Here is a 17,410-nt window from a genome sequence, read left to right as displayed (position 1 = left end):
GACCTGCGTTCATCCCTGGGTTCGGAAGATCCCCTGGGGGAGGACATAGCAACCTATTCCAGTATTATTGCCTGGAGAAATCTTTCCAGGCAAAGATTCTTGCCTGGAAAATTCCGTGGACTGAGGAACCTGGTGGGCTACAATCCACGGAGTTGCAAAGAGTCGGACACAACTGAGCAACTTCACGTACACAGGTATCCCCTGGAGAAGGAAATAGCAACCCACTCCAGTATTCTTGCCTGGAGAATCCCATGGATAGAAGAGTCTGCCAGGCTACAATTCATGGGGTCTCAGGAGTCAGATACAACTTAGCGACTAAACCACCACCAGGGGATTAAGAGTTACAAATTACTATGTATAAACACCATTAAGTGAAATATGTTATGAGCAGTACTTAGAGTACAGTTTCCTTTTAGATAAAACTAATGTATATATTCATGACTAGGAAAAAGATACTTGTGTTGGTTACTTCTGGGCTAGGTAATTATAGGTGATGCTCATTTTCTTCTTTTTTCTTCTATTTTTTAATTGCTCTACAATGAAGATGTATCACAGTTATAATAAAAACTCCAACAAAAGTTAGTTTTCAAAAAATATCAATGCTAATGCCCTATAAATGATACTGTGAGGAATAATTAGTCTTGGGCCTTAGTGGTCAAAAGAAATTTTAACAGAATGCTGCAAAAGGGTTTAGGTGCTGTGGGGAGGCCTGAGACACTGTTGCTCTGAAAATGGAACCCTGTGGCCTACTGCTTGGGTCTGGACCACCTCAGGGGTGGCTGGGGTGCTGGCCTTGCCTCCCACAGCAGCTGGTGCTTTAGGCCTCCCTGCACAAAGAACAGCTGGAAAACGAGGACAAAAAAATTAGCATCTGCCTCGCCTGGGACAAGGAATTCAGTTAGACTGGGTCAACTCTGCTCGGCCGAGCCTCCGCTGGACATTTTCCACGTCTGGGTCAGACAGCAAAGAGTGTGAGGGTGGCGAGGGACCCACTCATCTGAAGACTTCATTTACAGCTATAGAAAGTGAGGCTCAAATGAGCCCACGGCCACTCAAACGACATTCCTTCTTGAAAGCTGTAACAGTGGCTTGAAGTGAAATCAATGCTGTACTATCTGAAAACCAAAACAGCCATTTCTGGAGTGGACTCACCCTCTGGGAATCTTAACACTCAAACTGTTATGGAGAAGAGTTGATGCTGACATATGGCTTTAAAACCCTCAAATCTCCCTTCTCCCCTTCCTCTCATGAAAACACAATAATCCGGCCCAAGAGTTACTGTCCCTGAGTCACAGAACCATGGAGTTCTTTGAAACTGTTGCAGCAGATTGTAGTTGGGAGAAATACATACACATGAATCTCCACATTCACTGGCTACGATGGGGTTAGCAAATGCTTTTATCCTATATATCAATCGCCACATGCTTGGTTGGAATGTTAAAACGAATTCCAAGGCAGAGCCTGAACTGAGTGAGTGTCATGATTGATTAGGGGTGTCTTGGCTGTGGAAGGGGTGATTAACAAATATCTTTACCACTTATTTCCATCCTGATCTAGAAAATTTGTTACCCTCAACCTAGTGTTTCTTCATTAAATCTCTCCCACTATTGATTACTCACTCTTACAAAATGTCAGATTAATTATTTCAAATATTACTTTAACTACATCATCTTCTTACTTAAAAAAATCTCTAAAGATCTCTCATTTCTTACATAGAAAATTTACCCCCCTATATCTGATAATTAAACTGTTAGTACCTCAGTTGTGTCTGAATCTTTGCGACCCCATGGACTGTGGCCCACCAGGCTCCTCTGTCCATGGAATTCTCCAGGCAAAAATACTGCAGTGAGTTACCATTCCCTTCTCCAGGGGATCTTCCCAACTCAGGATCAAACCTGGGTCTCCTGCATCACAGGCAGATTCTTTACCATCTGAGCCACCAGGGAAGCCCCTAATAATTAAGGTTCTCTATAATTTGATGCTATGTATAACTCTGAGCAACCCTTCACAGAATATCCTCTCTGGCCTCTGGCTTGTTTCCTATATCCAGAATACACACTTTGGTCAGAAAGAGCCACCAACAGGAGCTTGGGATGGGAGCTAGATCAAAGGGGAACATATGGGCAAACAGATCATGCTGAGTCACTAGCCAGGGAGGCCTACGACGGACGGGAGGCTGTTAGAACGCTTGTGGTAAGGGTTGGAGTCACACCTGTATGGACAAGCTCTGGCTGAGGCTTGCTCCCTGTGAAGGCCTAGTTTCTATCCCAGTTGAGCTGCCTTAAAGCAGTGGGGTCTTAAAGCTGTTCCTGAACAGACACCTGATGCACATCCCACACACTTTAATCTCTGGGTTCATGGCATCTTCCTCACCTCAGGGCCTGTTTTCTTCCCTTTGTGTCTATTTGAATCCCCACCCCCATCCTTCAGTGCTCAGCATCAAAACAGAACAATGAGGCTCTGGCCTGTCTCCAGCGACCTGTTTCTTAGGTCCTGATACCTGACACCATTCCCTGACTCATCTCCACAATTCCACGTGGCTCTCTCCTAGTTCCACGGTATTCCCAAGTCCATATTGCTTATATGGACTTGATTGCATTCAGGGACTTTATGGATACTGCCTCTGAGATCTATTCAGGTGGAGTGGTCTGAATGTGAACGAGGAGGTGTCTCTTAACCATTAGATTTAAATACCAGTCTAAGGTAACAAAGCACCATAAACTAGGAATGGAATTCAGCAGCTTAAAGCACAATAAATTCTTATTGCCCATGGCTAAAATGACACAAAATATTATTCCAGAATAAGGGAGAAAGAAAGTAAAGCTATCATGGAAAAATATGAGGTTAACTTTTCCAGCATGCTTAATGGCACCTGAGTAATCCAAGAGTTATTGAACTTGAAAATAAGCAATTGCTGCACACTCCGCTAATGACTGGGCAATGATAGTAAGTTATGACACTCTCTCATGGTGATGAACCTAAAATAAAAGTTTACAATGCACACATTTAATCTGGAATAAATTAATCATTCATAATGCCAAAATAAAAAAAAAAGAAGCAGGTTTAAATGCCTATGAATTCTGATCAAAGTGACGTGGAAAAAACTCAATACCAAGTTTGTTATGAGAAACAGAATAGGGCTACTCATTACCATATCTATGTTTTAGTTTTATCCAGATCAGAAACAGAAAAACCAGAAGCTTTTGCCATCTGCCTGTATGCATTCTTTGCTAATTTTAGATGTTAACAAAAAACTAAAGGTAATCTTTCTGTGCTATAACCCTAAAGATACCAAGCCTTGTGGCCATGCTGATAAGTTATGATCAATATTATTGAGAAACCACTGGCTTCCTATCCCCTGTTAGCTGGCACAGAGAAGAGTAGAGGAAATTTCAACACTGAGTCAAGGGAAGAATTCTAGCTGCCATGACCAACATCTGGGGCCAAATACAGTTAGCATGAAGACTTTTTCCATTCTGTAGGCCTATTTTTCCCAGGCCTTTGAAGACAAAAGAATTCTTTTCCATCTTGACCATATCTAGGGGTCATTCTGGGGGTGGAGGTTGCTCTGGCATCCCCATGGCTCTGGAATGAGGGGTCCAGAACGTGGATGCCCTAGAGCAAGTTTCTGCTACAAGAAGGTGTCAGCCTCATGGGCAATAACTGGGTGTAGGCTCCCAATGACAGATGACAGGGAAGGTGCCCCTGGTGGAGCTACTGAAACACTTGCCTTGAGGAGTCTTTCTGGCTTGTTTTTAGGCCCTACCTACAAAACGAGGTTTATATAGATTGCCTGGATTAAGGCAGGTACTGATACTGCCGTTTTCTCATTGAAAGCTGGTTATAGCTCTGTTGAGGTAAGAAGAGGTCATGGAGGAGCACTGGGATAGAGCCGGTGATGGGGAGAAGAGATGCAGGAGCTGTTTTTCACTGCTGTGTCTGTTCTCTAAGTCCAGCACCATCAGTCTGACTGAGAGGATCTGGACTGTGGCACCAGCCCAAGAGGATTCAGAGAGGAGCCCTTTCGGACTCTGGCCAGGCTCAGGTCCAAACTAAGAACTGAATTCACCTCATATGGAAAGTCAGCCAAGTTTCCACTGGTAAATCTGGATTCTGTACACAATTTAGTGATTTCCTGTTGGCCACCCCCCACTGCTGCCTCCCTCCCACCTGCAAGCAGTCACCCATCCATAAATCCTGTCCAGCCCTGGATTTCTGCCCAGTGTTCCAGAGGGTTGGACTCACCAAGGAGAGCGGAATTCCCAGGATCCAGGACCAGCTGTGTTCCCAGTGGAGACGTCAGCACTGAAGGAAGGTTCAGTCCAGTGGCTGAGAGCAGGGCCCTGATGTCGTCCAACTGTGTGGGGACGTGGGGGGGCTCTGTGAGAAGGAGGATGGGGCATCAGGCAGGTTAAAGCGTAAAGGCTGTGCTAAGGGGACAGGGAGAGGCAGCCATGCATGGAAGTGTGTCCATGTGTAAGGCAGGTGTTACTATTTTTACCTCTAACATCACTTTGCCTAGAGAGAAGGTGTTCCCATCAAGGTGAGACTGAATTTCAAACATAATACTTGATGTCCGAAACTGTACAGTCAGTGATAAGAATCAGGCATGTTGATTTCTGGAGTTCCTTCCTTACTGTATACCACTTTCTACCACAGGTGCTCTATAAACATAGCTAATTGAAAGTATATTATAAAGACACTTTGAAAAAGCCAAAGCTTCTTCAGAACTATATGCCAAGTCCTGTGCTAAAATAATTTTCATTCCTTGTTTCATTTAACTCTTAAAACGACCTTTAGAGGGAGGAACTTTGTTATTGTCCCCACAGGCAGGGATAAGTCACAGGAATTTCTTATTTCTAAAGATCTTGTGAGTGGCTTTTTTCTGGGAAGGAAGGGGTACAGTTGTGAGGCTAGGGGTTCACTTTGTGATCTGGATTTTTTATGTCTAAGTAAGACCAGAGAAGCAGTTCAGGGATGATGTGTTAGTCAAAATCTTGTAATGAGTCAGGGCTGATGTAACCAGGAATTAGTTAACCAGAGCTAAAAGTGACAGAAAGGGAAGCATGGTGGCTTGCTTATTAATTTCCTTGAGCAAATAAAGAGGCAAGCAGCTGCTGAACGCAGTGGTAGGATGATCCCAGATTCTGCTGAGAAAGAAGCAGGACTCTGCTCCCCGCTCTTCCCGAGTCTCCTGGCGCACTGCAATTCACACTCCAACGCCAACTCCCACCTTTTTCTCTAGAGCACTTGTTGGAGTGGAAAGAGAAGCAGAAAGGTTGTCCTTGTAATTGATGGTCATTTCAGCAGCGTTCAGAGAGGGCCTGCTGTGTGCTTGTCACCGTGTTCAGTACTTGTTAGAAATGGTAAATAAGGAAGTCACAGTGGGGCCTGGATCCACTTCAGAAACACGCCTTCTGTCTACTCTGCCTTTGACTGCAAAGACCATCATGTACAGAAAGCAGTGATAAGCTTACATATTTATATATAAAAATTCAATATTATAAAGACATTATATATAGTCTATATAATTTGAAAATATTCTTTATGTAGTATAGGGTAAAAACATTGTGGTTGGATTCAGAAACTCAATTTGAGCCATGGCTGTTTCATTCACTAATTTGGGCAAGTCACAATCCCTTTAAGCTTTAGTTTCTTCATCTAAAAATGATTTTTAAAAAAGTCAACCCTCATCATTTCCAAGGTCTCTTTCTACTTTGATATACCATGGTTTTAGGAATTGATACTGATATTTTTTCAAAGTTAGACTCTCTTTCTCTCATCCTTTTTAATATTCTTTCAAATATATTGAAATTGAATATTGAGGGAAATGGAGTTCCCCCAATAATACAGAAATGGAGTATTCCTTCAAGAGTATTATAATTTAAGAAGGCTTTGCTTATTTATTAATAGCCAAAAGGTGAGGTTATGGCCCATCTTTATTTTTTTAAATTTTATTTTATTTTTAAACTTTACAATATTGTATTGGTTTTGCCAAATATCGAAATGAATCCACCACAGGTATACCTGTGTTCCCCATCCTGAACCCTCCTCCCTCCTCCCTCCCCATACCATCCCTCTGGTCGTCCAAGTGCACCAGCCCCAAGCATCCAGTATCGTGCATCTTTAAACCCGTTGATCTTTCTGGGCCAAATGTCAGCCCTTCCTAATGTCCTTACAGCTTCCGTCATAGTTTACTTCTTCAGGGAATGTCCAGCTAATCTTTTGAGGGAAACTGTCAATTCCCCAAGGACAGAAGTCACCTCTTGTGTTTATCCTAAAGCTCCACATGGGACTCAGTGGAAGCACTTAATGAACAGCCATTCAGTGGCTATATGAACCCACGGATGAAAGTCGGCCTCATGACAATTCAATCCTCCACAATACAGGTTAAGTCATGGGCCTCATGAAACCTCAGCTTCACACATGAAATCCCTCATTTAAACATTATGCCACATTTGGGGCTGATTAAAAAAAAAAGAGAAATACTACTCCTATGTCCATAAAGTACCAAACATAATAGGAAATACCATTCCTATGTCCATAAAAACTAACAAACTTTGATGAATAAACAGGACTTCTAATTGAGGAAATTAAGAATCTAGTGTTTTTTTTTTCCATCCAGTTTGATTAAAATGGGAAGACTTCATGCTCTTCAAACTCCACATTCCTGGTTACACTGAATTAGCGTTGGAATGCTGCAGCTTTGGCTCCCAGAGCATACACACTTCATAGGCAGAGCTACATTAGCAGCCATGCTTCCTACACGTTCATCTCTGTTAGCAGAGGTGATCAGGAAGGTTACTAGAGAGGAAATCCCCACAGTAAGCACCATAACTCAGTGTGGGGCAACAGTCTGGGGCCCCAGGCTCCAGACGAGCAGCTCAGCCAGAAGAAACCCAACACAAAACAAATGACATCCTCCACGGAGCTGATTTTCTGTGGCTTCCTAATATGACTGGAGGTTTATGCAGCCACTGTTGAGATGAAGACCCACGTGGGTCTCTGTGAAATCTGAGTGGGCAGGGGTAGACTCTATGCTTTGCTCTATCATCATTGGGGTGTGAAAATATGAGTAAAGTTTATTTACTTTCCCCTGTGGAAGGCCGTAATATACGTATATGCGGTATGTAATTATTCATATTTCTCATCTTCCCCCCTGCCCCAAGAATGATGGCTTTCTCTTAGTGAGATAACTAGCATACTTGCCCTAATAATTGCCTTAAAAAAATTTTTTTTTTGATGTGGACCATTTTTAAAGTCTTTCTTGAATTTGTTACAATATTGCTTCTGGTTTACATTTTGGTTTTTTGACTGCAAGGCATGTGGGATCTTAGGTCCCCAACCAGGGATCGAACCTGCACCCTCTGCACTGGAAGGTGAAGTCCTAAGCACTGGGCCATAAGGGAAGTCCCCTCTAATAACTGCCTTAAAAAAAAGACAAAAACAGGCTTCTCTATCCCCCTCGACCAATGCCCAGACTCTGCTGGGAAGAGAAGCAGAGAGTCTGAATCTCGGTGTAGATGCAACATGACTGAGTCCAGCCCTGGGCATCAGTGAGTGCTGGATGGCGTCCTGGCAATTGCTATTATTTTTAAATACCTATTTTATGCCAGGAACTGTGTTAGACTCTTTAATCAAGGGTTCTTGTGTCTGGTGATGCTACTGTCTGAATGTTTGTGTCCCCCAAATTCATATGTTGAAATCCTAATCCCTTCAAGGTAATGATAAGAGGAGGTGGGGCCTTTGGGAGATGATTATGTCAGGAAGGCGGAGCCCTCATGATTGACATTAGGATCCTTATAACAGAGACCCCTGAGAGCTAGCTTGTCCCTTCTGCTATACGAGGGTGCAGTAAGAAGCCACCATTCTGCTGCCATGGAGAGGGCCTTCACCAGACTCTGACCACGAAGGCACTTGGATTCTAGACTTCCAGTCTCTAGACATGTGAGGAGCAAACTTCTGTTGTCTAAAAGCCACTCGCGCTCAGTTGGTCAGTCCTGTCTGACTCTTTGCGACTCCATGGACCCCCCTTTCCATACCACTCCCTTCTCCATATAAGTTGCCCAATCTGTGGCTGTTCTGCTAGTGCAGCTGCACCGGACTAAGAAGGGGCCCACATGTGGACTTAGGTGGACTAGAGCATGAACTTCCTAATATTATATGAGAAATTTTGTACTTATGAATTTTTCCCAACAAGGTAGTCTATAGTTTTTGTCTGAATCTCAAAGCAGTCCTTAATATAGGAGTTGAGAAAAACTGCCTGTTACCTCTATTTGTACCTCCCCTGCCTGCCCACGATGGGCAATCTTATTTTCTACACAGAGACTAGGATCTAAGGCTTAGCAAAGTTAAGTGATTCCCCAAGGTTACACAGTGAGTAAGCGGCAGACCCAGGGTCCTAGCTGACCTCTGCTTGGTTTGCTTGGCCCCTCGGTTTGTGTTCTCTCTGCTGGGAGGCCGTAAGGTGGGGAAAAGGGAAGGAATATTGATTTTACCTTCATGCATTTAATTGGATCAGGGGCAGGAGGAGGTGAGGGTGGGTCAGACAGTCACCCGAGTGGGGTCCACCAGGGTTGGTCAGCCTCATGGTGTTTACCTAGAATCAGGAGCTCGGTGCTCTCAGTTAGCTCCCCGTGCAGATTGGCCGCCCTGCAGGAGTACAGGCCCTGATCCAAGGAGGACACGGCTGTAAGCACCAAGGAGCCCTCGTGCAGAGAGGGAGGGGAGCCCAGTTTGCTTTTATTCCTGAACCAGGTGACTTCAGCTTCGGGCACACCTAGGAGGAAAAAAAAAGAAAAAAAACCCATGCATCAGCCACCACATTCAGGTAACCTGGAGATATTTATAGCCTGTTGGTAGACCCGCCCCAGGGCTGCTCTGCAGGAAGCATCTGCCTGGGCGTCTTCTACGCTCCTTCGGCCAAACTAAACAGGTCTCTGACCTCTCAGCTGTCTTGAGATCTGTTGCCTTTAAAAGCTTCCAGAGATAAGGCAGGAAGAGAAATACTGGTTAAAAGAAGAGGAAGAGGGCAGCTGAGAAAGGCATTTGCCAGGCTGGAAGGAGGGAACCAACAGCCTTTGGAGAAAACACCTAAGGATGAAATCTGTATATCAGTGAAAATGATTAACTTGACAACTAAATGAAACTAACCTAATGCAGAATAAGAGAAGGCAGACTCGAAACAGCATACACTGTATGATTTCATTTCTGAACGTAGAAAAGAAAAACTGGTAACATCAGTCTCTGTTGTCAGCAGTCAGAGTGGGGGGTTCCTCTGAGGGACTGGGATGGAAGGGAGGTGCTGTCACTGAGAGTGGGGACAAGGAACCTGGCTGCTGCTGCTGCTGCTAAGTCACTTCAGTCGTGTCTGACTCTGTGTGATCCCACAGACGGCAGCCACCAGGCTCCCCCGTCCCTGGGATTCTCCAGGCAAGAACACTGGAGTGGGTTGCCATTTCCTTCTCCAATGCATGACTTGGGGGGTATGTTCGGTAGGCTTGGGATCTTTACAATATATTCACTTTTCAGTATAAACATTATATACCTCAGTAGAAAGTTAAATGGGGTCCATGGGGTCACAAAGAGTTGGGCATGACTGAGCGAATGAACAACAAGAAAGTTAAAAGCTACAGAATATTAATATATTCATGAACCAGACAAATGAAAGCTGGTAGATCCTTACCAGAGTTGGCACTCTATGTAGAAAACAAGCCTGTATTTTTTGAGGCCTAAGTATTTTCTTAGAAAAAGAGGAGATGGATCCATGGCATGAGGTTCATCACCACAGAAAAAGAGAGACCAAAAGGGAGTACTCTGCTCTGTCCTCAGTTCAAGTTTATTGTTGTGAGGGAGCTGGGGAGAGTGTGCACGTCTGACTGGGGTGGGGTTCCTGTCTTCGGAAGTCAGGCTGTGTCCTCAAGGACTGTTACGCACTCGGTGCTCGTGTCCTCTGCAAATTCGTATGTTGGAGTCCTAACCACCCTCAGTGCGCTGTGGTAGGAGATGAGGACTTGGAGATTTTTAGGTTTACATGGAGTCTTCCTGAAGGGAGTGTCCATTGTGATGGCAGCAGTGCCCTTATAAGAAGAGGCCCTCTCTTTCTCTTTCTTTTCCCTTCCCTGTTTCTCTCTCTTTCCCTCCCTCCATCATGAGAGGACACAGCAAGAAGATAGCTGTCTGCAAGCCAGGGAGAGAGTCCGCCTCAGGGACTGAATGGCCTGGCACCTTCATTTTGGAATTCTCAGCCTCCAGAACCATGAGAAACAAACTTCTGGGGTTTGAGCCGCACAATCTGTGGTATTTTGTTAGAGCAGCCTGAGTAGACTAAGACAAGGGAATGGCTTTCATTCCTGAGGAAGCAGCCCTGTGGGTGGCATGCTGGTCAGCAGTCCTCAGTTTAGGACAAGCCTGCTGAGATGGTCTGCATGGGAGGCTCCGCGGGAAGCCCAGCTCTAGTGAGCTGAGAGACAGGAACCCTGTGGCATTAATTCACAGTCTCCAGGGATTGGACAGCTCCGGTTTTGTACCTTCTAGCTTATTGACTCAGCTCACAATGTTTGCTCATGAAACTTGTGGACATGTATCCAGGGCATGTTTAGAAAGCCAAATCCAGGTAAATGGGGTCAAAACCCAGAACAGGCAGAGCTGGAACTTCAGTCCTGTGCTTTCTCAGAGTTGGGGATGGATTTTGCCCTTGGGGCAGGGGCAGCCTTACCCTGCGTGGGCAGCCTACAGTTGATAATGCAGACACCTTCATGGCATCACCTGTGTACCCACTGCTTGTCTCTGATGAATAAAATGTCCTCAGAGTCTACTCTGTAACAGCCAGCTCTCATCATGAGCCCTGGAGCACGTGCTGCTCCCGGATCCCAATGGCAGGCGGTGGGGCTGGGTGGGAGAGTGCTCTCCTCTTGCCTCATTAAAAATGAATTATTCTGTATGAATTCACTGGTGTCCTGGCTGCCCTGCTGCTTCAGGTATGGTTTCCAGTGGTAGAATGATAGCCTATGGTGGGAAGCCCAAGTGTTTGGCCAATATGTAGAGCTTTTCTCTCCTTGTCTATAAGGAACAAGAGAGTGACTCTCTGGTCCTCTCTTTTCATCGTAGTGCAGATTACCCATAATTCAATGTGGATCCCTAGGGACTGGCGGACTGGCTGGAGGAAGGAGGCAGATCTGTTAAAAGAGGGGGAAACTTGGGTACCGCAGCCCTGATCCATCAGAGAGGGGCACACACCGTATACTTGATGCTCAGGTGCACGAGAGGGGCCAGGCTGGTATTATTCTCTAAACACACCTGGAGTAAAGATGCAGGTGAGAGGCAGAAAGGCTGATTTTTCATTGCAACACCACTAGGGAGAGCAAGAGCATCACGATGCCCGGCCATGCCAGCTTAGACTGTGGACCCTGAGCTCCGTTTTCACGTTGGGGAAAAAAAAAATTCCATAGCCTTCAGGAGAAAACCTCTGGAAAGTAAGTTGAAAAAACACCCTCCACTCACCCACCCACATCACTTCTCTCTTGAAAATGCAAGGAAAAATGAGATTCTACAAACCAACTTCTGCAAGTATTCACCCTTTTCCCCTCACCATAAACTGCTCACACATAGTATCTGTCAGTGGCACCTGCCTTGGAGGAGGTCTGTGGGCAGCAAGCGCACAGTCCCTGATAGGAACTGAGGCTGTTCTAGAGCGAGGAGGCAGAGTAAGAGGCATGGACTAGTGGGCTGTCAGTTCCACCAGCAGATGGTGGGGGTGAATGCTGTCTCCATGACGGTGCCCACAGGCCACGACTTGTGTGTCTCCAGGGCCAACATTGTGTTTCCATGGTCAGCTGCCACAGCCAGACTTGCTGCTCCACTATGTGACCTTCTTTGGTCAGGGTAGCCAGGGGGAGAGACAGGGATGGTGAGAAAGAGAAGGAGGAGGAGGGAGAGAGATGACCCAGGGACGGAGCCATTTCTCATGTTTCCAGGAAGTGGGTGTAAGCTTCTTCCATTCTTGTCATCACTTGTGGTCTCATGCCCTCATGAAATCAAGTCTGTTTAACAGGACAAAACAGAGTCTTTACCAATAGGGCTGAATCCCTCAACTGAGAGCAGGGGAGTTCATGGGAGAAATGGACATGTTCGGAATAATGAAGGTAGATGGAAGGGACCTCCAATCTCTGTAAAACTGGGACCACAGAGTGACAGCGGTGTGGAGGGAGCCACATGTCATAAGGATCATTCTGCGATAGGCAGATTAGCAAACCTCTCTTAGACTCATTCAAACACAGACCTGCATCAATAATTTACCAATGCTGCTGGGGATTGTGTGCCTTAAAGAGAACGACACCAAAAAGATGCTTTGGAATGACAGCCAGCCCTGCCATGACTGATTGTGATGTATTACAAAGTTGGAACAAGGGGACAGGAAAAAAAAAGAATTAGGCATCTTTTTTCTTTTTCTCTCAAGACATGACAATGATGCCTCAGAAAATATCATCAGCCCTCATACACGGTAGAGTCCCTTGAAAAGTTACCAGAAATACATGCCTAACCCTGATGCTTAGAGTACTGAGACATCAGGAATGCACTGAGGTCAGAAGCTGTATATATCCCGAACACATTAGAGGAAGAAAGAACATTAACTGGATATTTGCTATAAGCCAGACATTTAATAAACATGTCATACATAATCACAAAGTTACCATGAAGCATTGTTATTAACCCCATTTTACTGATGAGAAAATTGGGACTCAAAAAGATTATGAAATCTGCCCAAAGAGACATTCGTTTGGATTCCTGAATGATTACAGGAGGACAGAGTCCCTCTCCACTTTGCCACCAATCAGTGACCTACAGATGGAAGGCAGGGATCCAAACTCAGTACATTTGATGCCATGAAACCCCATCCTAACAAGTACATGATACTGTCTGCCCGTATAGGAGATTGCCTCCTGTGAGAAGCTCTGAATTGCTGCGTGTTATTTCTGGTGTCAATCCTTAAATGCTTTCTGCCTTTGGAATTAACCTTGCTACTGTAATTGCAACATCAAGATTATTGTTAGGAGGGAAGTTTCTAGAATCCATTGTTAGTACACTTCTTGGTGAGAAGCTTATCAGGTTGTAGAAGATGATTTTTTCCCTAACCTGTTGTGAAAAGACAGCACATTCTACAGAAAGAAATGTTTGAAAAATGACAAAAAATACACTCTACTGAAAAGCAAAGTCCAAAGCTATACTGTTGACAAGTTAGTTGGATAGGCTCCACACTCTGGACTCCCTGGTATGATCTGTGTCTAAAATAGGAAGTAAAAGGACCTGCTTTTACTTTTCCTGCTTTGCGGCATATCTTATCAACAACACAGTGGTCTCCCTGCTGCTTGAAAGGATCAATAAATGAGTGTAGTCATAATGGGCTGAAACTTGATTTGATTATGAGGATTAGTGCTTTTAATCTCCACTGAGCTGCCAGGTAGGGTAATGCTATAATAATCTTTTTTTAAAATCCCAGATAGGATATTCTTTTTAACTAGACCACTTGTTATACTTGGAAGGCTGCCTGCACCATGACACCTTGTCAACATCTTGAGGTGGGGCATCCACTGAAAGGCACACCTTGACATGATAGGTTCTAGAAGTTTCTTTAAAGGCTTGGTGCAAGACAAGGGAAGAATATAGTAACTTAAATGTCAATCTGAGCAATTATTCTAAAGAACCATGGCAGTCTGGTAAGGAGGCTTTTAGTCTTCCACATTTCTTCACACTAACTGTGGCAGATGCTGACAGATATTCCTTCTTTTTCCTGGGTACCCAGCCTGGGCTACCCTGGTAGCTCAGATGGCAAGGAATCTGCTTGCAGTGCAGGAGACCTGGGTTCAATCCCTGGGTTGGGAAGATCCCCTGGGGAAGGGAATGGCAACCTACTCCAATATTCTTGCCTGGAGAATCCCACAGACAGAGGAGCCTGGCGGGCTACAGCACATGGGATCACAAAGAGTCGGACATGACTGAACGACTAATACCTCCTCCTCCTCAGCCTGGCAACATTCCCCAACAGCCTTGGTAGCCGTGAGTGGCCATGTGACTAAGAAGGGATGTGAGAAGCAGTCATGAGTGCTACTGGCTTGGCCTAAAAAGTTTGTTTCAGTTTGCCAAGTATCACCCTTGAAACCATTTCAACCATCCTCTACACTTTGTTTTCTCCTTGTCTTATTGACAGGGTAGAGAGAACCTCTGGGGAGACCTTGGAAGGCATGTACTCAGGATAACAGGACCACCAGTGTCCAGGGATGCTGAAGGACTGTGAGGGGCAGATCCCCTCCCCTCCAGCTGACCAGGACCACTTTTTGGACTCCTAGGTAGGCAAGTAATAAACTTCTATTGTGTTTGAGTCATCATTATACATTTGGGGGTCTACCTGTTACCACAGGCTAGCCTTTCCTGGCTACTACACTGCCCATCATTGACTCCTCAACTATTTATTTCTACATGACTAGTCCTGACAATTTTATATCCTAAGTAAGTCTTCAAAAGCTTCCCCCTGTTCCAAAATGTACCATAACCTAGGAAAGCATAAGGTTTAGCTCCTGCCCACTGTCCCCCCCCCCCTTCAACCACAAGCCACCCTACTGTCTTCTAGCCTCTCCATCTTACAGTCAAGCCAGCCACATTTCACTCCTTTAAATGCAACATACTCTTTCTACCTCAGGCCCTTTGCACATCCTATTCCCAGTGACCGAAACTCGTCCTCCTCCTCTGACCTCTTATCTTGCATTCTGTTTTCTGAATTCTTCTCCAATAGAGAACAAGTATGGGAGTGGTATAAGAGACCGAATCACTTTTCAAGAAAAAGCCTCATCATACTTGTTGTTTAATGGTTTTTATGTTTAAGGATTGGGAATAATTTGTGAGTCTGCATTTTACATGTTGAAAGCATACATGTGCAAAAGGTATTTAATGAAAAACTGCAAACAACTCAAACATGTAAGGACATGAGTTATTCTATGTAAATTATGTAATATTCTTAAAATATACTATTATATAGCCATTAAAATTATGTCACAAGAGAGTCATAAAAGCCACTTGTAGCATCAAAGTAAAAATAGTTTCTTTTGCTATTTGGTATTATTAGCTGTCAGTATTTCGACTGGAGACTCAGCTCAAGAATGATTTCTTTGTCCAGTAAATTCACAGACCAACAGTTTAATCAAAAGCAGGCTCTTTCCCATCTATGTTGAATAAAAGTGAAAGTGAAAGCAAAAGTCACTTAGTCATGTCCAACTCTTTGTGACCCCATGGACTATACATGTCCATGGAATTCTTCAGGCCAGAATACTGGAGCAGGAAGCCTTTCCCTTCTCCAGGAGATCTTCCCAACCCAGGGGTTGAACCCAGGTCTTCCACATTGTAGACAGATTCTTTACCAACTGAGCTACAAGGGAAGCCCATGTTGAATAAAAACCTTATTTAATAAAAGGCATAATGACAGAGACACATTTATTTTATTTAAGTATGATTCATACAAAGGGCCCTATGAATACAACTAAGTTTTTAGTAATGTAATGTGCATGGCCAGGCAAAAACTGGACCTTACAACCTAGGATTTCACTATCAGGTTACCAAGAGTGAATCTCTGGGTGAAGTTGGAGACATGGCGCTGGGTGGCCCAGAAGAGCTGACCAAAGCTGTTTTGACTTTTCTAGTTTTCCTGCGATAAATACTTTTCCACCTGAATTCTGGTTTTCTCAACCTCCTTCAGATGCTCAAGTCCTGATTTTGCTGCCCTTTGCTTCCCACTCTTTTAGTCCTACCAGTCCCAACACTCAAGAGGAGACCCAATATGGTCCATTATATTGGGAGACCCATCTTATCTCCAGTTGGTGTTCTGTCTTCAAGGCACATGTTCCTAGAGATCAGATGGGGAGTGATGGTCCTGCATAAAGGATCTGGCCTTCACCATCGGTCTGTGTGCAGAGGGGCAACTCATTCATGGGACACCCTGATTGAGAGTATAGAGCCTGAAGGGATTTAGTTCTATAGGCTTTCACTGAGGCGGTTGGATGCACAGGCCAAGGGAAGCTTTACCAAGAAGAAGCTAATGCATTATGACAGAGAGAGATTTATATTTTGGGTTTCCTAGAGCTACCAGAAGATTTCAGAGAAAACCAGAAGCCTGTTCTTAGGAAACAACATGCTGTAGATGAAGATCTTCCTTCTACTTCTTCTAAAATGGATTCTCTCTGGCCTTATAAATCACAGGTGGAGGTGAACTTTCCAAAGCTGGGGCTGAGATCTAAGATGAAGAAACACCCAGAACAGGGGGTGCCAATGCCTGTCCTCGTTTCAGACAGGGTATAACATGGGAACCTCGGTTGGGGTGCCATGGGAAGGTATACCTGATGAGGACAGCAATAATCAGGGGACTGTCACTGCACCCTGGCACGGGAGTCATCTATTTCCCCTTTGTATCGTGGCAGTGAAAACCCTTAGGGCAGACAGGCTCGCAGTTCACAGGAAGGGAGGATTGGCAGCTGAGCTGTGGGTGTTTTCTATTTTTGAATTGAAGGTAAATGCCCTTATGAAGGGCATACTGCCACCTCTTCTGGTCTACTCCTCCACTTTATGACTTTCTGGTCCCTAGAGGCCTCTGAGTTTACAAGAGCTACCCAAGGGCAACATTTATATCACATGCCCAAGAGCACTGGCTGTTTTCATAAACAACTCCTACACACTTCTGAAAGGAGCTTCCCTGCTGACTCAGCAGTGAAGAATCTGCCTGCAATGTAGGAGACCTGGGTTTGATCCCTGGGTCTGATCCCTGGGTCTGGAAGATCCCTTGGAGCAGGAAATGGTAACCCACTCCAGTATTCTTGCTTTGGATAATCCCATGGACAGAGGAGCCTGGTGGGCTATAGCCCATGAGGTTACAAGAGTCAGACACTAAACCACCACCACCCTCCCACTTTGAATGTAAGCTCCAGGTTGCTGTTGGTCTCACCCCTGCCATCTACTCCTGAGCTTTCCACCACGACTGTCCTGAGTTTAGGCCCCCAGTACCTCTGCTGCAAACTACTGCTGTTCATGGCTAAGGCAAGAATACTGGAGTGGGTTGCCACTTCCTTCTCCAGGGGATCCTCCCCACCCTGGGGTGCAGCTCATGTCTCCTGTTGGGCAGGCAGACTCTTTACCACTGTTCCATCTAAACTACTGTGGGTTCTGTTATATATATATAAATATATATATATATTTATATATTGTATAATATATATACTATATATATAGTGTATATATATATATATATATACATACATGCAGCCAAATATACATATATATATATATATATATATATGGCATGTGGCATGTGGGCTCAGTTACTCCACAAAAATGTGGGGTCTTAGTTCTCTGACCAAGGATCAAACCCATG

The 17,410-nt window shown here is 44.7% G+C and overlaps 1 protein-coding gene across 1 annotated transcript in view; it reads right to left on the bottom strand.

The window, feature by feature from the left end:
* ADAMTSL1 (ADAMTS-like 1) overlaps positions 1-17,410 on the bottom strand; it is a 496,626-nt gene that overhangs the window by 91,360 nt on the left and 387,856 nt on the right. The window contains exons 22-23 of the mRNA XM_010857061.1: positions 8,600-8,779; positions 4,246-4,380 (exon numbers count right to left, since the gene is read on the bottom strand). Coding sequence (XP_010855363.1) covers positions 4,246-4,380; positions 8,600-8,779 — 315 coding nt within the window. The remainder of the gene's footprint in view (positions 1-4,245; positions 4,381-8,599; positions 8,780-17,410) is intronic.

Source organism: Bison bison, unplaced genomic scaffold, assembly GCF_000754665.1.
Source record: "Bison bison bison isolate TAMUID 2011002044 unplaced genomic scaffold, Bison_UMD1.0 scf7180017864376, whole genome shotgun sequence".
NCBI lineage: Eukaryota > Metazoa > Chordata > Mammalia > Artiodactyla > Bovidae > Bison > Bison bison.
Note: the sequence above shows the minus strand (reverse complement) of the source record. Positions and strands in the feature narration are given on the sequence as shown.